At 39.7% G+C, this 23564-nt stretch overlaps 1 protein-coding gene across 2 annotated transcripts in view; it reads right to left on the minus strand.

The window, feature by feature from the left end:
• ascc3 (activating signal cointegrator 1 complex subunit 3) overlaps positions 1 to 23564 on the minus strand; it is a 153874-nt gene that overhangs the window by 11953 nt on the left and 118357 nt on the right. For both annotated transcript variants that reach the window (XM_058393115.1, XM_058393122.1), the window contains exons 21-36: positions 23026 to 23251; positions 22111 to 22265; positions 19178 to 19276; positions 17320 to 17488; positions 16969 to 17189; positions 15789 to 15874; positions 15508 to 15674; positions 15185 to 15330; positions 14403 to 14523; positions 13774 to 13916; positions 10843 to 10980; positions 10489 to 10609; positions 10271 to 10403; positions 10063 to 10188; positions 2236 to 2347; positions 1449 to 1583 (exon numbers count right to left, since the gene is read on the minus strand). In XM_058393115.1, the coding sequence (XP_058249098.1) occupies positions 1449 to 1583; positions 2236 to 2347; positions 10063 to 10188; positions 10271 to 10403; positions 10489 to 10609; positions 10843 to 10980; positions 13774 to 13916; positions 14403 to 14523; positions 15185 to 15330; positions 15508 to 15674; positions 15789 to 15874; positions 16969 to 17189; positions 17320 to 17488; positions 19178 to 19276; positions 22111 to 22265; positions 23026 to 23251 (2298 nt within the window). The remainder of the gene's footprint in view (positions 1 to 1448; positions 1584 to 2235; positions 2348 to 10062; positions 10189 to 10270; positions 10404 to 10488; positions 10610 to 10842; positions 10981 to 13773; positions 13917 to 14402; positions 14524 to 15184; positions 15331 to 15507; positions 15675 to 15788; positions 15875 to 16968; positions 17190 to 17319; positions 17489 to 19177; positions 19277 to 22110; positions 22266 to 23025; positions 23252 to 23564) is intronic.

A 23564-nucleotide genomic window follows, 5' to 3' on the forward strand; every position in this document is an offset into this window, starting at 1 on the left:
AAAATGAAATAATTTGTCAGTAGGAAACAAGGACATTAAGTACTAGACCCATTTTCAGGTAGGCATATACTCAGGGAATTGCCTACAGAAACACAAACAAGTCTACATAGGACTTGCAGCATGTATAATATTTTCATTTTAAATTGAAATTTATTTTCCATAACACAAGATACACAACACATAAAATAGTGTTCAGTCTTGGGCTATATTCACATCACATCCTTCTTCGCACAATTCTGCTTTGTGTTGTTTTTTTTTTTTTGTTGCTCAGACAGGATCTGATTCACATTCGCAACTGCACCAAGTGACTCTTATCTGTTTTTAATTTGATTGCACCTGTGCCCTGAAGCTCGCTGCATGAGCGCATTGATTTCTTGTGCAATTATTTCGCTACACTACTCGTTTCCCTCAAGTTCCTTCTTGTTATGCTTGGATTTCGTTTTTCCTTTCACTGAATATACTCATCACTGTCGCTGTCCTCACACTGCTGTTTTGCTGCACTGGATGATGATGATGATGATGATGATGATGATGATGACGATGACAATGATATGCTCACTAGGTAAAAGTGACAAGAATTCTGAGCTGACCATTTTTACTCATGTCACAATACGTATCTGATCTACGACCACGTAATCCTGAAAAAAATCTGATGACACATTAAGACAAAAAAAACCCTATTTTTGCCACTTTAACCTGCTGAGGTAAACGTAGCCCAGGCATGTATAAAGATTCTTTTGGAAGCTTAGTTAAAACCAATACTGTTTCTCTGTATTGTTCTCTGTTTTTAGTGGAATGGGAAATGGCGGGGCATTTTTTAAACACGATGCACATTTTGACCAGTTTAGGATCCAAATATTGATCTGATTAGTTATGGAAGTTTAACAATGCACTACATTAAAAGCAATAACAACTGTGTAGGATTTTGGAATACATGTTTTCTCATTTTCAGTCAAATCTTTCAGCAACAGTTTGTTGGAATTTCTGCTAAAACAGTTCTCCAGACCCCTTTGATGTTACACAGCAATATTACTTTTGCTATTTTATAATTGTCCATGTAAAAGCATGTTTAAATCAATGTGCTCAAGCCACTGATGTTACTGACCGGTTCCAACCTAGTTGAGATTTGGTTCTCTGGACTCTGAATTTCTGCTAAAATTGTTCTCCAGACAAATTTGATGTTACACAGCAATATTACTTTTGCTTTTTATAATTGTCCATGTAAATTATTTAAATGAATGTGCTCAAGCCACTGATGTAACTGACCGGTTCCAACCTAGTTGAGATTTGGTTCTCTGGACAAACAAATATTGGGTGAGAACTAAAGCTTTTGCATTGGAGAAACGGCAAATTGTTTGAGTTTATGCATCAGCACCTTATCTGTGGAAAAGAGCTAAAAAGGGTTTAAAGAGGGTCTTTCTCCATATTGTGTGTGTGTGTGTCCTCACCGTGAGAATGGACAGAAGCTCCTGAATAGGAAGCTCTGACTTCAGTCTCTCCTTGAACATGCGAACAGTCTGGTGTTTCAGGTAATAATAAGAGGCGATGCGGCCATACGTGAGAGGTTCGATGGTGCACTCATCCTGCAGATAAACACAGATTTATTATCCAACCCAAACAACAGCTATAATTAACCTATAGGGTTAACCTGAGGACTGCCAGGACCCCTGCTCCTTCTTTAAAATAACACTGAAGTATCCCAAGTTACTCCAGGCCTGTTGCTATTTTTATTTATGATATATACACTAAAACAAAAGATGGAGCAGTCTGATGTTGCTCTGGTTAGATAGGTGAGTCTCAGAGGATTCAAAAATATGCTCACAAATATAGATTTGTCCACTGAGATTTGTTCATTTCTTTTTGTTAAGGATCGCTTGGTCTTCTTGGACATTTACGATCTGTCAATTAAAATTAACCGAAATGTCAAGACACAAATTATAGCACTGAAGTAGAGAAGAAGAAAGTCTTAAAAGGAATTATGAAATTTACTTCAAATCTCTAATAAGTGAAAAGTCCACATGGAAAAAATATATTAAAAATGTTTTTTTTTTTTAAAAATCACACTAAAAAAGCTACAGGTATATCCTAAGTTGCTAATGATGAGGAAGAGGTAGTAGATCACGTACTGCATAAATGAGATCATGGTATCTGGTCTCCAATGGCTTTTATGCCCTATTAGCAAATTTGGTTAATATATTCCATTAATTATTACTTTAATATACTAAGCACACATACCTCTTGTATTTCCATACAGTAAGAACATTCCAGATCTCTGAGGCTTTTTTCTACCAGATTGGACAGGTACTTGTTTATAGTCTCGTGGGTGATGTCATCTAAATTGTAGTAGCTAGGCATGAAGAAAAAAAAAAAAGATTCATTCAATTAGCTTTAGAATGGTTAGGGCCAGAATTCTTGGCACCATTGGTAAACATTAATCTTATAGTGACTATACGAGTGCAATCTAACCTTCAGTTAGTTCAGCATTTAGTTGAAATTTTATAAGTACTTCACTCATGTTTACCAAGGGCACAAATAATTTTGGAGCTAAGCAGACAGAATACATAAAATTAAATAATTTCACATTCTAAAAAATCTGGGATCACTTCAATCTCAATAACAATTCAAGTATATGTTCATCAAAACCACTCTGTCAGGAACTGTACTGCTTTACACAGTTGTTCTTATATACTTTCCCCCACATGCTTTGATGCTTTGTAGAGCAGGGATGTCTAGTCTTATCCACAAAAGCCCAGTGTGGGTGCAGGTTTTCATTCCAACCGACCATAAACCAGACGCAAATCTACTGAAAGCCAAGATCAAGTGAATAAACAGGTGGAATCAGGTTTGGCTCCTGCCTTATTGGAATAAAAACCTGCGGCCCTTAGTAGATAAGACTGGACATCCCTGTTCTAGAGAGATGCTCTGCCGTACAACTTCCTAACTTCCTACAACTACTTAACTTACTGCTGAATGTGTTTGGATTGTTGAAGACGAAGAGTCCAAGAGTATATATATATATATACTATATGTATATATATATATATATATATATATGTATATATATATGACGAGTATGTCATTTGTGTATGGATGTATATTATATGCTTTGACAGTGTAATGAATTCTGGGTCAGTAAACATCACCGCAATGTAATTTTATTACAACTTGTGTTCAGTGAAACATAACTTCTACATTTTCTCCAACAGTAAAATAACTACCAGCTTACAGGATGCAGGCTGGCAGACGCCGTGGAACTAAAATCACTTCCATGTTTTGCTTAGCATGTGAAAGCTACCACATGAGCCAGCAGACCTGCATACAACAATGCACTTAATTTTACAGAAAACATCTAAGAAAGTGTGTGTGTGTGTGCGCGTGTGTGTACTTGAGAAAGAGAGACAGAGAGAAAATTAAAGAAACATGTACATTCCCCTCCAGCATGCAACACTGTAAAATTAGTTATGCCTGTACAATATGGTAAAACTTCTTCTATGCAACAGAACCAGTTTGCTTATTACTGTAGTGTTCAGTCATCAATCATACTGTGACAATTTCGCTGGCATTTATAGATTGTACTGCTTTGTATGGGGAACTATGATGTTTGTGTGCACTCTGTCATACAAACAGTGCTCTGTACAACATTTTGCCAATAATAGTTTCTAATCATATAAAAAATAAAAAGAAAGGAAAGCACAGTTAACTCTTGAGCACCTTACATGTAGCAATGCCAATAGGTAAAGTTATCCTAAATTAAAAAAAAACAAAACAACTAAGTCATAGTAGGAACTTATAGGAGAGGGAAATTTACTGCTTCTGATTTTCCAATTGTAAAAGTGGTGCTATTAAACTGACCATGTCGATGTTGGTCTAGTACTTTTAACTCAATGATATAGTCTAATAAAAGCAGATAATAAACTGCAACTGAAATCAATTTGTGGATAAATAATAACCATCCTAAAATGTTTGGCTTTACTTCCAGCACAGCTTGGGATATTTAGCCAACCAGCATTGTAAAATCTCATGCCTGACAAGATGTTTTTCCCCAAAGAATAAAGTCAGACTGCACTCCAAACCTTCCTCCAAAGACAGGAAGCAACCAGCAGAATATCTAACACACACACACACACACACAAATCTCTTTCCCTCTCTCTCTATCGCTCTCTCGTATAAAACACAACATACAACATAACTACTAAATCACTTAAAAAAGGAAAGAAGGTTTAATATAAAAGTGACAGATAATTATCATTTCTCTTCATGTCCACAGGCCCAGTAGAAGGGATGTGCAGTGAGTGAATGAGTAATAGGCAGCATTCAGCATGTGTCTTGCTGTGAACATGACTTGATGTGATTAAGCTATTGCCATTACCATTATAGACATGTGGCCCCTGATGGTGGTGAGGTGCTAAGCAGCACTCTTTATGAGACCCCTGGGGGCCCACGCCTCTCCCGCCTAGAGAGACAGCATGCAGCTCTGTCTAAACCACTGAATCACTGCTGATGAGCGATGGCTGGTGTCAAGGTGACCGATTCAAACTGCGGCTTTAAATGTGTACCGGACAGAGAAAGATGGGGCTTGGGAACATGACTTCCTGTTCTCACTCACACAAATAACATCTTCCCACTCACACACTCACATTTTAATGCGTGCACACACACACACACACACGCACACAGTCTTCTTGTAAACAAAAATATCAGCACAAAGGCTTAAAAAAAAACACATTTCCAGTGTCGTCTTGGCACGCATTTATGAACAAGACATACTGAACATATATTTTTCAAATTATACTTTAAAATTTATGCACAAACCTCATACTGCATACTAATCTTAAATAAATCCAGGCTCTAACTAATACAGCATCTTATTTTGGAAACTATTATTATTGACACCCTTCATGGAAAAATGCTAAACTAAATACATAAAACGAATAACACATGCAATCAGTGTTATGAAGTAGTATATTTCTTTCCGTGAAATGCTAAATTGTTCCCACAATTTGGTGACAGCTTCCCTGGAGAGAATAAAGGCACTGAGGTGGCCATAACAATACATTACTTTGTCACACGACCATTACGGGGTGACTTGCATGCTTGTCTGGTGTCATTATCTTGTCAAAAGGCTCATGTACAAGTCGTAACATCCCGGCAGAGGCAGCCAGGTCTTGGACTAAAATATCTTGGTCATTTTCTTTCCTCTTACTCCCTAAGGTTTTGTCTAGCACAATATCTACAAATTATGTTTACTAGAATTAGCATACCTTTGCGATTATTACCTTGTGTTCGACTTGAAACTATACAGTATATGTCTTTTGTAAATGAGACAGCTGGAGGTGAGGGAGTGTTAGGGCAGGCACGTGGTGGGTGTGTGGGGTAGTGTAGGGTTGTCTTATTTTGGTTACACTTAAAATATGCTGCATAATGCTATTAAAATTAACAGTAACCATTGGAACCCAGGCAGGCAATAAGTGGAAGAAAAGTGCTATAGGTACTAAAGTTATCTAAAAATAACTGATTATATCAGCACATTTAACACGCAATAATTCGAATTAAATAAAAAAGCCAAGGTGGAATGTAGCTGCTCATGTTATGCTATAGCATGAGCCCGGTCAGCGCTCACTACACCACTAAGGGCACGGTTCTTCCTAAATGTTTAATGTGGGCTGACAGGCGTGCAAATGCCAGCACTGTGGAATGTTCTGGAATCGTCATCGACAATTCACAGCAGATGTGTATGTCGCCCTATATGACCCCTGCAGCCAGAGATGGGGATAGGTTTGTGTGTGTGTGTGTGTGTGTGATGTTTTAGATCATGGTTCGTGATGTCAGAGTGAACTATGGGGTGGACTCGGTGCTATTGCGGTGGCAAGAAGTTGCCATAGCAACACAATCAGTAATAAGTCTCTGGTGCCATTTCATTCACGCTGCAGAAATCCGATAAAGTGCAAATAATTGCTCAATCAGTCATTACCTATTACACTGCTTTTACTGTTGAGCTGTGATTCGGGTACAGATTATATGTTTGGTTGGTGCAATGACTGTAAATATGAGTGGACAACACGCCACTCTTTACCCCGACTGTAAGGTTCTGAGGGCTTGGGAGTTATTTTTATATTTAAGACTGGTGTAATAGTGTTATTAATTAAGATATAAAGTTGATTTGCTAAATTGTATTCAGATAATTTTCACAAGTACACTGATATGAATAGAAACTATATTTATGAACATAAGTCACCATTTACACTCAACACTACTGATTTTGCAAAAAAAATTAAAAAAAATCACTGCTATTTATGATTTTCATTTTATAATAAATTACCCATCTGAATGCAGAAGTGTTCTTTTATACTCTGCTCATTTGGCTGGTGGAGTGTGTTTAAAAACAAGTGACTGGATAACATTTCCAAGCTGCTTTGAGCATTCGCTAAGGTCATACATTCATTATATTATTATGAAATTTTGCTAATGTTGTCTGCCTTGGTTTATGTCAGAATTTCTTTCACTCGTGTTGGTTTGCTAGTTATAATGTCACTATAATGAGCTACAGCTTAGACATGAAAATAAGCAACATACAAGCAATGGCTTTAGGTGCATGTTGGAAAGTGTCTACTCATGAGACTTGAAAGTCATGTCCAAATCTGTCAATCACCTCATCAGAGTTGACATAGATAGAGAGATATCAGAGTTAACTGAGCTTGTAAAAATTGACCGAACCGTTTTCTCAGAATCATTTCAAATGTATTTGGACTTCTCCAATTGACTACCATGGGAATGGGTGAGATTAAGAACATACTGCAGCCAGCCACTAGAGGGACTCAGAGGGAGTTTGGCTTTACTTCTGAATCTCTGTTACGATGTCCACCCATACACAATCACAGAGCACTTTATTACGAACACATGTACACGTAGTCATTCATGCAATTATCTAATCAGCCAATCATATGGCAGCAGATCAAACAGACATGTTCCAGCAGCTTCAGGTAATGTTCACATTAACCATCAGAATAGAGACATATTGTGATCTAGGTGATTTTGACTGTGGCATGATTGGTATACCAGACAGACTGTTTTGAGTATTTTCAAAACTGCTGATCTCCTGATAATTTCTCAACAGCCTATAGAGTTTACTTAGAATGGTACAATAAAGAAAACCATCCACTAAGCAGCAATTCTGCTGACTGAAACACCTTTTTGAAACACCCTCAAAGGTGCTAAAGACATTCTACACCTGCACCATTGAGAGCATCCTGACGGGAAGTATCACTGCCTGGTTTGGAAACAGCACCAAACAGGACAGGCAAGCTCTCCAGAGGGTGGTGCGATCAGCCGAGCGTACCATCTATACCGAGCTTCCTGACCTGGACACTATATACAGCAAGCGGTGCTGGACCAAGGCCAGGAAGATAATGAAGAACCATTATACCATAACCAAATATTACATCATATTATTATCATATTATAGTTATAGATATTATATCGTGTATAATATATTGTATTATATTTTATTATATTATTATGTTTATATTATACACACATTTTTATATATTTATATTTTTATATACACATATATTTGTATATGTATATCCGATACACAATTGCCTTTACGTAACTATTGGTGTTTTTCATAACTCATCATGTCTTTAATTTCTACTAAGATAGTTTTTATTCTTCCTATTTTTCCATTTATATTTTTATTACCTATATCCCTATACTTTTCTTGTCCACACACTTTACTTTATACTTTATACTCTTCTTCAAATGTAGGACAGTCATAATAAGCATTTCGCTACATGTCGTACTGTGTATGATTTTGTATGTGACGAATAAAATTTGAATTTGAATTGATTTGATTTAGAGGTCACCAGAGAATGTCCAGGCTAGCCAAAAAAGGCTACTGTATGTCAAATAATCACTCTGTACAACTACAGTGAGAAGAAAAGCATCTCAGAATGCACAACATGTTAAACAAGGTGGATGGGCTACAGCAGCAGAATACCGGGTTCCATTAGAGTCAGCCAAAAACAGAAAGGTGAGGCTGCAGTGGGCTCAAAATTAGGCTCTAACAGCATGAATCCATGGACCCAACCTGCCTTTTGTCAACAGTCCAGTTTAGTGGAGTTGGTGTTATGGTGTGGGGAATGTTTTCTTGGCACACTATGGGCCTATTAATATAAAAATTTGAGTATTGTTGGTGACTGTGTGCATCCCTTTATTGCCACAATTTACCATCTTCTAATGATCTTCCAGCATGATAATGCACCATTATTTTTTATTTTTTAATGGTTTTATGCACATGCAGTGAGTTCAGTGTTCTTCAGTGGGTTTCCCAGTCACTGGATCTGAATCTAATGGAAGTCCTTTAGAATGTGATGAAATGTTAGCTAACATGTTAGCTGAGTCTCCTGGGCCTGAATACCTCTCTCTGCAACTGGATCCTGGATTTCCTGACTGGGAGACCTCAGTCAGTCCGGATCGGGAGCAGTATCTCCAGCACCACCACACTGAGCACTGGAGCGCCTCAGGGCTGTGTGCTCAGTCCATTGCTGTTCACTCTTCTGACTCACGACTGTGTAGCAATGCACAGCTCCAACCACATCGTCAAGTTCGCCGATGACACGACCGTGGTGGGTCTCATCAGCAAGAACGACGAGTCAGCATACAGAGAGGAGGTGCAACATCTAACAGCCTGGTGCAGAGCCAACAACCTCTCCCTGAATGTCGACAAGACCAAAGAGATGGTTGTTGACTTCAGGAGAGCACAGTGTGACCATTCTCCGCTGTCCATCGATGGCTCCTCTGTGGAGATCGTCAAGAGCATCAAATTCCTTGGTGTCCATCTGGCGGAGAACTTCACCTGGTCACTCAACACCAGCTCCATCACCAAGAAAGCCCAGCAACGCCTCTACTTTCTGAGGAGGCTGAGGAAAGCCCATCTCCCTTCCCCCATCCTGACTGTGTTCTACAGAAGGACCATCGAGAGCGTCCTGAGCAGCTGCATCACTGCTTGGTTTGGGAACTGCACCGTCTCGGATCGCAAGACGCTTCAGCGGATAGTGAGGACAGCTGAAAAGATCATCGGAGTCTCTCTCCCCTCTATCACAGACATTTACACCACACGCTGCATCCGCAAAGCCAACAGCATTGTGGCTGACCCCACACACCCCTCACACACACTCTTCACCCTCCTGCCATCTGGAAAGAGGTACTGGAGCATTCGGGCCCTCACAACCAGACTGTGTAACAGTTTCTTTCCTCAAGCCATCAGGCTCCTCAACACCCGGGACTGAACTGTTCTACACTCTCACACACACTCTCACTCAGGACTGAACTGTTCTACACTCTCTCACACACACACACTCTCACTCAGGACTGAACTGTATATTAACTCTCTGTCTCTCTCACACACAGATACACACACTCTCTCTTGACTGTGTGGACGCACACACACACACACACACACATAATTTATATTGTTCATTACTTACTGCACTACCTCTACCTGTCATCCGCTGCTATAGTTATATTTATGTTTATTCTATTTGCACTACCTCAACCACTGCTGTGTATTTTTGCACAATACTTTTTTTTTATTTTTTACATCATTTCACTTTATCTATTTTATTTCACTTACATTCCAGTACACATGTTCTTTTCTTTCTTTTCGGTGCTAAGTGTCCTGCGTTCTTTTGTGTTGTCTTTATTGTATTTATTGTCTTTTTTGCACTGTCTTGTCTATGCTCTGTTTGCACCTAGCTGCACACTGTGCACTTTACATGGCTAAGACAACTTCTGTCCTAGCTCTGTGGTGTTGTTTGTTGTTTTGTGTTGAACTTGTTGTTGTATGTTTATGTAGCACCAGGACCTGGAGAAACGTTGTTTCATTTCACTATGTACTGCGCCAGCTATATGTGGTTGAAATGACAATAAAGCTTCTTGAATCTTGAATCTTGATCATCAACTACACAGACTTTGTAATATTTGGGATCAAACAGGTTATATAACAGCAGACAGGATGTGAGATATATAGCATTTGGCAGAGAAATGGACTAATATGGTACATACCTGGGGTTCATGACGAGCCGGCGGAAGAAGTACGTCCAGGTGATGTAATCCATAGCATCCTGCTTGGAAGCAATAGTTCCTGCAGCAATCTCCGCATTCAAGTGATCAGCGAGGACACCAAGCAAGCTATACCAGGAAGATATCATATATCAACATTAGCTGAGCCTTTCTCAACGATTATAAGAAAAAAACTGCTCTGTTCACTCACCTGGACTCAACAGGGAAGGGCTCATAGAGGAATTTCTTGTAGAAATCTTTCTTTATGTCATGTACAAGGATGACTGCTTTGCCCTGGTCATCAAACTGAGGTCTACCTGCCCTCCCCATCATCTGTAGCACATCTGCAGAAGCAATGACACACAGGAGGTCCAGTACATCTGCATGTAAGCAGCATAACAGGCATACACAGTGCAGAGCAGTTGTTACCTGTAATTGGGTAATCCACATAACGATGTGTTTTCCCATCATAGTATTCTGTGCCTTTCACAATCACCAAATGGGCCGGAAAATTCACACCCCAGGCCAGAGTACTAGTGGCGATTAGCACCTTGAAGAGAGAGTTATAAAAAGATTATACAATGCTTTGAGATAATGCAGTAGTACTTTTGTTTCTATGTGGTAAAGAACACCTGAAACAGCAGCTGGTGAAGTTACTACCGAGATTTGTTGGTAAAATGGGGCATTTTAGAGGTTTCGGTGTTTATAGGCATTTGACCATTTACCTCATTACAATGACACACAACTGGTAACAACAACAACCGATGTGCCTTGTGGAGGTACCTGAATCTTGCAGTTGACGAACAGCTCCTCCACGGTCTTTCTGTCTCTCTCGTGCAGACCAGCATGATGCAAACCAATGCCAAAGGCAAGGGTCAGCTTGAGGTTCGAATCCCTCACTGTGGCAATTATATCTGTCATCTAAACCAAAAAAAGAAGATTATCACGTGATCAGAAGAATAATGGCATTCTTATTAATTCACCTGAGTCTCATACATTATAGAAAACCTTAACAGCACATTATTCCATGAAGGACAAAAAAAATCTTAGGGGGAAAAAAAAAAGAAGTTCTGTGAGGAAAAATAGCGATCTATAGAGCAGCATTCAGACTCCCTAAAATGTTTGTATAAGTTATTTAAAGTCTGAGTGGCTGGGATCTCTCCAAAATGCAACAGGTCAGTGACAGTTAGAAAGACTGGATCATCACCTTTATAAATAAATCTTCAAAACCCAGAACTTTCCATGTTTTCATTTTAGTTCAAATTTAAGACAAATGTACTAGTTTCCTAGTGAAGAAAAAGTTAATAAATACCCAATTTTTCAAACTTCTTTTGTGGCTCCTGTCCTTGGGGCCTTTAAAATGCTCCGATTCCTAGTAAATGTGTTCATTCTGTCCTCATGTGATGGCACAGTGAGTTAACCTCTGTGATTATGTTACTAAGCCTCTACCTACAGACCTCATGAATAATTCATAAAACCTTGCAGTCTGATGTGGCACTGTGTTACTATAGGTAGAGAAAGGATTACAAAGGGACAAAAGCAGGTTCTATAAACTGTATTACATATGTTCATATATATATATATATATATATATATATATATATATATATATATATATATATATATATATATAAATTGCTGTATTTGATCATAAAAGCTTAGTATCTGATGAGATAGAAAAGGAGATGTGGAGAACAGTGCAGAGAGAGTGATATGGATGGATGGATAGATAATGGGTGAGCCGGTAGAGGAAGAGGCAGGGGGACCCCTGCTGGGAGACAGACAGCTCGCGCCAGCCGCCTGTCACTCAAACAGCAGGATCTCCAGCCGCTATACGGCCCAGTGCAGAGCTGCCACAGCGGGGTGCAGCATATATCACTGGAACACACACACACATACACACAGCTCAGGCAGCGTGCTGCTTCTTGGCTAAGGCTTTTTTTCCCTTACTATAGATATCCTGATTTTTTCTTTTATGTCTTTATGTATTTGACAAAGCAGTTCACACACATTCACCCGATCCAATACTTTTGTGGTTGTTCTTTATTTTGAACCCAGTACCACCCTTAATCTATCCATAATATTTATTTCATTTTTATAGAAACCCACCACTGATACATTGCTGGTAATGTCCAGTCTTTCATTTGCTACTCTGACCTTAGTCAGACCTTGGAAGGTAACATCATATTCAAGGAAAATATCTGCTAATATGGTCAAATCTCCCTGTGTTCTATTCCTATGTGAGCATTTAAAAGGACAGGAAACGGAATTGTACTCATAAAAAAAGCTTTATAGGGCGGCTCGTCCTTTACACTGTAGGAGTTGGAGAATGGACACACACACACAGCTTGCAGCACACCGCCCTCATAATCGCTGCAATGTCTCACACGTAGACGGCAACTAAAATACTGTATTGAATCTGCCAGTTGTCACTTGTCATTTTGTTGCTTGACATGAGAATATTCACAGATCACAGAAGGTAATCAACAGCAGTCCACAGGTGGAGAATTCAATATAACCATGTGAAGTACAGGGAAAAATGGAAAAAAGGGATCCTTGTTTGCCACATTGTTAAACTAGATCCTGGTTTCAACGATAAATGTGTCTTTTATTACATCAGCAGGTGAGCACTAAGAAAAGAGCAGTATGTTTAGGCGACAGTTAATTAGACACTTCACATGTTTACTGGCCATTTTATCAGGTACGTCTACCATATATGGACATTGTGTAAGGAGTTGCTGCTATGTGGTGTGTTATTCCATCCTCATTCCACAATACCACTGTCGAGCAGATAATATTTGTATAGTGGACATTACACACTGAGATCTGCAACGATATAGTGTCACTGCCACAAGCAGCAACCAAAAATATCCAAACAGCAGCTGTTCTGAGGTTACAGTCTCTCACTCCACACCCACAAACCTAACTAACAAGGCAGGTGAAATTAACGAAATAGCCGGTAAGATAATACGCTGCTAAAAATAGTTCTAGCATCACATCCGCCTTAGTGTATATGCTGTAACTTTAAACACACTAATAAGTGAATGCACACTTAAACAAACTGTATGTGGCTTTGTGAGGATGTGCATTTGTCTGCATGTACATAGCTGAGTGTAACAACGACGTCACCCGCCACAGGTTGCTTCCTTGTTTTGACTGCGAGAGGCTGACTGCTAGTAGACCAGCGCAACATTTTTCCAGCAGGTCCGTCATTGAGTGCTATGACAATATTAGCATACATTTGTACTCGAGGAACCAAAGAAGCTGTTTGCTCACATCTCGAGCAGATCCAAAAGTATGCACAAGACATTTACTCGGAGATGACACCAGCTAATGTCAGTCTGAGCTGACTATGTAATCACAGTAAAACCACAGCTTTAGGAAAACACTTCCTAAAGGAACTTCCACAAGGAACTTCCATCATATCTAGCCTCAGGAGATCAGGGATGGAGAACTGAGGGGTTAGTAAGCAGAGGAAGACATTATGTGCTAAAAAAAAAAAAAAAAAAAAAGTAAAGTAAAAAGAAATGAGAGGCTGGGGTAGGGCTGTCCTTTTTTTTGTCAGTGGACCTACTGATATTTAATGTGTACAGTTTGCAGCATGTTTAATGATGTCAGTAATGTGTATAAGGCTTTATGGAACTCAGTGAAGCTCATATGGTAAAGTCTTTTCTTTAAGAACAGTCCCAGTTTAGTACTACAGATCATTCTGACCTCTCTCTCATCCTGGTGTAACCATTGTTTCGGGTCATCCTCTGTAGCCAAAAATGCGATCAGATCGAGCGCAGTGAGACGCGTCTGCCGCCTTGATGACACAAATATCAGGACTGGCTTGGCAGGGGAATGGCTCCGGATAGCTAAAAAGAAAAAAAATTTATAGTGGAAAAGATGAGTGTGTGACACATTACTTCACAGTAACAGTGATTAGACATAAAGCTGATATTGTTTTTTCTTCTCTCCATTTTCTCCCCACTTTGTTCATCTGTCAATTTTTCACTCACCAGTCAGCTCTTCAATATCATACACCAAGACTGACATTCCTCAAAGACATGTGAGCCAACTGCTGCCAATCATTACTTCTGCAATGATACAATAGGAGGAAAGTGCTATCTACTCTCTTCTCCATACATGAGTTTAAAACCACCCTTGATTAGCTAGTGTCACTGTGTTCGACAGGGGAGAGAAAGTATGCCAATTTTGCTCCCTTGGCTCCCAGCCACGGATGTCTGTGGCATCATGGGGATTCGAACTTTCGATCACTTTTCTGCTGCCCTACTCAGGATCCCTAAATCTATACTGGTTTTTGCTTGCATGTGGCAAATAGAGGGACTGATGTACTGTACCTTGAAAGGCGGGTTTGTTCATGCTGGCCATGCGGGGACAGTAGTGCTGCCCAGGGAAACCTTGAATGTGCACCTCCAGTGGGACTGGACGAACTGAAGGCCGGAAATTAAACAATCCCACCTGATGGAGTGACAGAGAGAGAGAGAGAGAGAGAGAGAGAGAGAAAGAAAGAAAGAAAGATGGCGTGAGCAGCTGGCTGTGTGCCTGACTGTGTGGCCCATCTGGGTAATTACAGCTCGTCATTGTCTCCTGTCCCAGAGCCCTGCTCTCCCACAAGTGGCACAGGCCTGGGTGCGTGTGTGCACATATTTAAAGGGCTGGATAATGGATTGGTCAGGTAATGCTGTGACCCAGTCCAAACAGCAGCAGGCAGATTTATAGAGATCCTTTGCCCCCCTCCTGCCACTAACTGTCAAACAGCGTTTACATAACTACTGCTGCCCACCCTGATACATTAGGTTGTGAATTCAGAAACGCACACACAAGCGCCTGCATGCACACATAGGTTGTGGTGGAAGCCAGACTGTTTGAACACGATGGAGTGTTGCTAACACTATATTAACAATATAGAGTTGGAATGTCAATAAAAACTAAATAAAAAAAAAAAAAGAAGAAAAAAACTACACAGACACATTCTTATAAATAACTTTTAGGATTGTGTGACTAAGGAAGTAATAAGACTAAGACTAAGACTAGTGTCTTAGAAAAAAAGGCAAAAACACAGCCACTTCAATACAACAAAAACAATGAATGGTTGTGTTACTTGCACTAGAGAGCTCACCTGTCCGATGCCCAGCCAGTCTGCGAGGTCTCGCGCGTTGGCGAGTGCAGTGGAAAGACCAACCACTCGCACAGTCTTGGAGGTGTGGGATGAGATGAAATTTGTCCTTGATACAATGACCTCCAGAACAGGCCCTCTGTCCTCCCCTATGCAAAAACAAGATAATATAAATAAAAAGCAGTATGGCTTTGAGGAGTTTCAGTATTAAGTGGAAGAGTGTCATAAGTAAAATTCTTAAACAAAAAATGTTTAGATTGATACTCAAACAGATTTTTTTTTTATTACATTCTAAAAGCAGAAGGTTGTCAGATCTATGTATTTACCGAGCAAGTGGATTTCATCAATAATAAGGATGGCCACTTTCTGAACATAGCTGCGATTTTGCCAGCTGCGGCTGACTCCATCCCACTTCTCTGGAGTAGTGACAATCAAATCAGCCTGCGCTATGGCCCGCATGTCCGGAGTCACATCACCCGTCAGCTCTACCACCCTACAGAGGAGCAAAGGAAGTAACAGAGATGGGGGGAAAAAGCCAGACAGATGAATTAAGAAGAGAACGATCATCAGGCAGGGTTGGTCTACGGATATCTGTCTCATAACTCACTTCCGCCCAAGCTTCTCCTCTATCCGGACTTTCCAGTCTTCAATCCTCTCCCTGACCAGTGCTTTCAGAGGAGCAATGTACACCACCTATAAAACACAGACGTATGGCAAAAGCATCATGTCAAAGCCAGCAATTTCTCAGATATGCACCATGATGTACAGTATACATGATATCATGGTATTTACACCCCCCAATGTCAGTCATAAAGATTCAAACAACCTTTATTAACATTTCTGGCTCAATGTCAAGAAAAGGATAGAAATGAAATAGTTTAAAATTAGAAAATATTATTAGAAAACTGGGGAATAAGGAAATAGGTAAAATAGCAGAAGATACAACTGTCTTATAGCTGATTAAGTATTAAGTGTATTAACACTAATACAAATTAAGAGAAATCTATATTTGCTCATAACTTGCAAAACAATCCTACAGTTACTATTTTTATCTTTATTAAAGCACTAGTTTAGAGTCTCATTACAATCTTAAAGTGGATAGAGTAGAATACAAGGATTTAGGTATTTGAAATTACAGCTCTTTAATAGTCAATAATTTTAGCTATTAAACTGATACTACATTTAACTCCAACATTATTGGTACCCTTGGTAAAGTTAAGTATAAAAGAAAAAAAAAATCATTAAGAAAAATGTCTTTGTGCTGAAGTAGCTTTATCTCACCAAACAAAACCTACTTTTCCTTATCGAAGTATTTACTGTAATAATAAATCTTTGTGACAGGAGAAAGCTAATGTCAGAACGTGCATGTCATAGAAGCTGCTGTCAGATTGTATTTACCAATATTACCAACCTTTTTAATTTCACTGACATTATTAAACTAAAGGGTGAACCCTATAGCATTACCAAGATAAGATGCTGCCTTTCAAGACTGATGGGTTTAATTCATACATCATCCTCATGAATAGCTAAAAGTAGAAGATTAATTTGCCCTGACAATTAGCAAACAAAGGCTGTTATGACATTGTTGAGATGTAAGTCATGCGTGTGTTGACGTATGTGTGCTATCTGGAAAGATCTCACTCAAACTTTCAGTGTGAGGTTACGCTTCGGAGACATATTCCATAACCTTTGTCGTTTAATTAAACCAACAATGCTGATCATTCTGGTGTTGATACACTCACAAACACAGACAAATGACAGCAATGAACATTACAGAAAATACAAACCTTTGCAGTAGGGTACTTGTTGAAAACTCTGAAGATAGCCATCTCTGCGGCGATAGTTTTTCCGGAGCCGGTTGGTGCTCCGAGCAGCACGTTGGTGTCAGTGTGGTACAGTGTGTGGAAGATTTGCGTCTGAATGGGATTGTAATGGGTGAACTTATATAGACTTTCATACTCCCTGTTACCCAATGCTGTCACGGGCAGTGGCTGTAGATCCAGGAGCTCTGTAGATAGATGTGTAGAGAACAAAGAACAAAATCCAAATTCCAAATATTAAAAATAAAAATCACCAAAGTTGGTGTAGAAATTTACTCTACATATGTGTATTTCTGTGTGCATCTGTACCATACACACCTGTGTGTGGAGGGTGTCTTTCAGGTAGAATGAGGTGCTGGAAGTTGATGATACACACGGCCTCAGACCCCAGCCAGCGGTCTGACACAGCACGGATGTAGTACTGTGATGGCATGGGCTCAAAGATCGGGATGGTGAACACCACCTGCTGAGGCTCATCACTCACCACCTGAGGGAGAAAGAGAAAGAAATGAGAACTATATACGTCATTACTCTGAAACAGTGGCTTGCATCATTAAGGTGAGCCAACATTATTCTGAGGTGACAATAATTACAAATATCTCTCATAAAAAATTTCCTCTCATCATCTACAAACATAAATATACATTTCCAATTGAGTTCTCTACACTGATATTGACTAAAATTTACATTAACAATTCAAATCGACTCAATTAACTATTGTATTTGTATAGCGCTTTTTTTCCCAATACACATAATCAAAAGACAGCTTTACAGAAATCTGGCTGTAGGTTTAGATCCATAAAGACCAAACCAGAGGTGTAACAAGGAAAAAGAGTAACAAGGGAAAACTGCCTGAGAAGACATAAAGAAGAAACCTTGTGAGGAACCAGACCCAATAGGAAACCCAACCTCATCTAGGTGCCACGGGATAGTGGGATTATATATCATGAGAGTATCCTTGCATTTCATGTCGCACTGTGTAATCACCATCACCAAATAGAGGACCGACTGCATAAATGTTATGGTGTCTGTGCTTCATTAAGATTTTTTGGTTTTCATTTATACCAATACACAACTGCCCTAATACAACTGACTATGTATAATACATCATAAAAAGCAGTGGTGCTGTAGATGCTGTCTGGCTCACTGCTATCTAGCTTAAGATGCTATATGAAGAATATGAAGTTTATCTTAAAACTAAGATTAGAAAAAGTCAATTAGTTCGCTGATACTGACAAACCTTCCCATTAATGACAAAAAGAGAAGACAGAGAAGAGAGAACAAAGAGAGGTTGGATATCGGATAACTATTCTAGTAAAGCACACATTTGTTGTTGTTTTTTTCTGTCAGTTTAAATGGAGTCAGTCTGTCGGGCCGAAGTACATAAGGATAAGAGTCTACTGCTGCATTCAAGTAGTAGTTGTAAACTCCAACCAGGAAAAGCCAAAGAAAACGAAATTCCTACTCTGGAACTCTGGGTAATCTTCTCTATTACGAGTTCCTTACGAGTGCAAGGATTGATGTCAAATAAACATGGTTGTGTACAGCACCAGAAGTAAACAAAGCTGCACTTCCTACTTTTAAGTGAGTTACTGGTGTATATGCGCAAGTCAACATCCAGACACATTCGCTTGGCTGAATCTATAACTTTGATTGTACAAGTCATTGTTTTGAGGAGAAAAATATACAGTACATCACTCATCACAGTTTGCTGGCTAACTGGGTAACAAAAGACAAAATTTGAGGCGTCAAGGTTTATTCCTGGAGGTTAAAAATGACATCATTCCGGGCTCCAACTACCCACTTCCTAGGTAAGCAGAATATAGTGGGTTTTTTTTAACAAACTTTGTTGTATTATTAGCGTTTATTCCTTAGTCTTTCAACACTAACACGGTGTTAAGCAGCAAAACCATACATTTAGTCCCAAATATGGCAACTGCAAGAGAAAAGTCATGTAACATGGAAGAGGGGAAAAAAAAGAGTATTGGGATAAACATGGACAAGTCTTTATAATTACAGCAGTTGCTCAGAGAAGACACAAATCTACAGAATCTAGGTGAGATTGAAACCTAGGCAAAAGTAGCTCAGCTGATAGGGTTAAGTTAAAGTCACTTTAGATAAAAGCATCTGACAAATGAGTAAAGAAGAAAATGTAGATGACTTTGTGAATGCTAACCTGTTTCTTCTGAAGGAGGAAATACTCCGAGTGATAAATGTGGTCGTTGACGGGATCCTCCACCCACAGCCACCACGGCTCTCCAACCGAGCCATGCACCTGAGGGACGGACACATAACCACGAAGAATGTCATAAGCTTTGGAAGAAATGTCAGCAATATGACAGTGTTCTTTGTTTCACTGGGAGCCAAGGGCATTTCTGCAGAAAGAGTTAGTGTGACTGTGTGTGTGCTGTCTTCCTGCACAGTTGTCACTAATGAGAGTTGAGTGAAAACAATACTGTATACATACATAACCCTGTAATGAGTTTGTGAATGATATCCATCCATTTGGGAAAAATTACAAGCCTCTGAATAAAAAAACACTCTTATTAGAATCCCAGAGTACACGCAGCGAACGGAGTGCTTTGTGTCTGAAGAGGTTTGCAGAGCTGCTGTGTGTACGTTTGCACTGGGATCACCGCTAAGCTTGGGGTGTTCTGTTACAACTCTCCCAAGAGCCAAGCATGCACCGCTAATCGGACACAAGCGTTCATCTTCCTGATTCAGTCATCCCTTCTCAATGGTGCTACAAAGACCTCCTATTCCAGCTGGGGCTCGACTAAAGCTCAGCACTAATCTGGTCCTAATCCTCTCCTGGGCCTTTCTATCAGTTCCTGTAGTGAGAGAGTGTAAGTCATGTTGAAAATAAGCAGGTATGGATATGGCATGGAGTTAAGTTGTGGTGATTGATTAGACAGATCCACATTGCTTAATATGAAAATTTCAGTCTGCAAATTTCAACAGTCTGACTCAGATTGAGCGCTCACGTGGAAGACGGACAGCTCTAGCAGGGTGAATATTCTTGCTTGGAAAATGTCAGAAGAATTTAGAATCATGATACAAGTCCACTTCCAAGTTAACAGCCTGTATTCTCAGGGTGAAAATGAAAGCGAGAGAAAGATCTACGACAGCACTATTAAGAGGTCTGAATGGGTCAGATGGAAAGTTTGTGAGTGTGAAAAAGACTCAGGAGACTCTGAACTCACAGGAGAAGTGAAGTCCTGAGCAGCTGCTATTTAATGAAGTGTGTTTGTTTTCAAAAGCAACAGACTCGCTGCAGCGGGATTCACACGTACGTCTGGAGTCGGCCAAGAGCCGAGAGTTCAGGCACGCCACACGGACAGTGCACATGCACATGCTGTTGCCTTCGAGTCGTTTTTGCAATAAAGATCTCTGACATTATGACAGCTAGTCAACTGTCATAATGTGTTTCTGATTAACGTCCATTAGAGAAGAAAGTTAGAACTGAGAGTGAAGAACACTGAAGAAGTTAAAATTAAAGAAAGTAAAGAAGCAAAAAGTAAGTGACATGCAAACAAAGCAAGGAACATAAACATGACAGGTGTTGAGTGATAGAAGAAGATTGTGTAACAATTTACAGCAAGACACATTATACTTTTATATATTTATTGTTGAACATATGTAAATTAATTGTTGAAACTTATGTTCTAGTAGCTATAAATACTCATCCTCAGCCTCTCTCTTTCCTCTTGAAGATGGCAACTAAGACACAGCTTTCAGCTTACTTGGGACCCGGAAAGCACAAAGTAATCTGTCCTGAAGGTACTGTTACAAAACAATGACCACCCGAGACGCCTTAAGTTTGTATATGCAAATAGAAACATTCTTATAGAAAGCTTTACATTATCTAAGTTCATAATGTCTTTTTTAAAGTAATTCTTAGTTGTTATTAGTCTCATGTTTTGTGAAGTCCATACAAATTTGGAAAACAACACAATAAAAACTAATAATCTATCAGATATGCTGCCGTCTAATCTAGTGTAACACTTGATTCCCGGAAATGATCTGTGATGCAGTGTCACTATATGATTTATTTAACTGAAAAATAAATGACCGTGATATTATTGATTATCGATATATTTACCATACTGCTCACCTATAATTTCAACAATCAGAGGAAAAAAATAAAATTAAATAGATAGATAGATAAATAGATAGATAGATAGATAGATAGATAGATAGATAGATAGATAGATAGATAGATAGATAGATAGATAGATAGACAGACAGTTAGATAGATAGTTAGACAGAATCAGTTCAGTGGGATTTAACAGAGAATGCTGCAATGCTGTGCTGCATTGGTGAGGAAGGAGAGATCAGAGCGAGGGATGGATTCAGGGCCCAGATGCTGGCCATAGAGCTGAAGAAAGCTTCTATAAGGTGGAGGAGCCCGACTGCAGCATAAGAAAGACACAGGGTCCATCTGGGGCTCACTACCTCTCTCTTTCTCTCTCTCCCTCCCTCCCACTTTTGCCCCCTCCTTTGCCACTCCACAGAACAATAGCAGCAGGTTTCAGCCATTCAAGCCCCTGTGATCTTACACACAGGAGAGGAATGGACAGATTAGGCTTCTCTTAAGCTTCCCTAAGCCAGGATGTGTGTGTGTGTGTGTGTGTTCTTTCAGGCAAATAGTGCAATGTGTAGATTCTGCAACAACTGTGATGTTTTGGTTAACAGTAAACACAGCATTATTCAGTAAGGTGTGTACTGAATTAAATAATCTATTGTTTTAATACGTCATTAATAATTATGATCAAACATTGGACAGTACTTAAGTTAATTACTAGAAACATTCATCATGCATTTCAACAGACATAAAAAACCCCCTAAAGTACAAAGATAATCATAATAAACTGTAGAATACAAAAGGCTTAGATTTAACGCAAAATGCTAAATCACATAACTCTGTGTGTGTGTGTGTGTGTGTATGTGTGTGCGTGTGCGCACGGGTTTATACCTGCATGTCATTTCCAGTAATGCTTAAAATGTTTCAAGGTTTTCTGCTTGCATCTTTGTGGAATATAGTCAAAGACACACGTCAAAGACAAAGGAGTCATTATTTTCCATCTGAGCTGCGGTTGCTATAGTTACCTGGTCATTCCACCTGAAGTCGGGGGTGATGGTGAGGCGCACGCGCAATACGGTTCGTGTGATCGGCTGAATGGTAGCTTCCATCAGAATGGCAGGAAGCTGGTGGACACACTGTTTCACCTTCAAGCCAATATTCACATGGTGTAACATGTGACCTGTAACCAGAAACACGCAGCAGCTCTTTAGGTCTCTCCCTTACGCTTATAAGGCTTTTATCTGAAACAGCACAGGTCAGAGATAATCAATCACATGTTTACGTGAGGATTCACACATGTCCCCAACACCAAAGGATCATTATTTTCACACAAAATTTCACACAATTCTTCCTGAACTGCAGATTGACTGGAATTGTACACGACACTATTGCTGTGTGTGAAATCCTCACAAAACGGGTGATAATAGGTTTGTAACACTTATTGCTTATTTACACGGTGTTTATGTATTTAATTAGTGTTTCTTGTCGTTTGTTCAACACTGTCAACACTTCAAAGCTGCTTGCTGAGACAGGATGAAAATGATTCTTTTGGTTTTTATGAGTCACTTGAGTTATATGTCTTTTTTTCCTCTCTCTATATTTGCTCCAAAAAAAAAGGCATTCTATTTAATCTGCAGACCACACAACACCGCTCAACAAGCAGCGAGTTGAACCAGTCACGCAATTTGATGGCCAGCCCTGGGAGTGAATCACTTTCACACATGGTGCTGGCCTAACTAGAGTTCACTTAAAGTGAATCCCAGAGCAACGTTTTCAGGTGAAGCTGTGATCACTTCTCGCTGCTCAGACTGCATCTGTGTCCCCCCAAAAAAAGCAACAACTCTAATACTCACAAAAGGGGTAGGGTTCAGGGGGGGAAAAAAAGGTGGGAAAAATCCTCAAGGGCATCCAGATCGTTCAAAATGATTGAGCCCACTCACCTATCTCATCTTTGCGCATATCTTTAAGCTTGTCCACAGTGAGATTCTTCTCCTCCAGCCTGGACAGCACAGTGGGAGGCAGCGTGGCGAACTGGCGCAGGGGGTGTGCCCATCCCCATAGTCGCTTATCAATTACCTTGCATAGACTGAGCAGCCTGTAGGTCATGGCTGGCCAGCGCTTCCTCAGAGCGATCTCAAACAGAGCCCTCATGATACGTGCAGCATTCTAGACACAACACATAAACAGCAATCTTACTACAGTTTCCTACACAATCCAACAGCATGCTTGATGAAGAGGTCAAAATAGGGGTTCGAATTTGGATCCTTTACATAAAACTTTTTTTAAAGTTCTTTAGCAATCCATACATACATACACTGATGCCTAAAGGCTTGTTTTTATATAGAAAGTTTATATTGATTATAAGAGGTGATCTATAAATAACATGTACAGTCTGATAGAAATTGAATGGAATATTTCTGGTTTGACGGATCTGATCGATAAGCCAGGCCAGCTGTTGCATGTACGTGTGTGGGCGGGC

The sequence above is a fragment of the Hemibagrus wyckioides genome, linkage group LG01 (assembly GCF_019097595.1).
Source record: "Hemibagrus wyckioides isolate EC202008001 linkage group LG01, SWU_Hwy_1.0, whole genome shotgun sequence".
Classification (NCBI taxonomy): Eukaryota; Metazoa; Chordata; class Actinopteri; order Siluriformes; family Bagridae; genus Hemibagrus; species Hemibagrus wyckioides.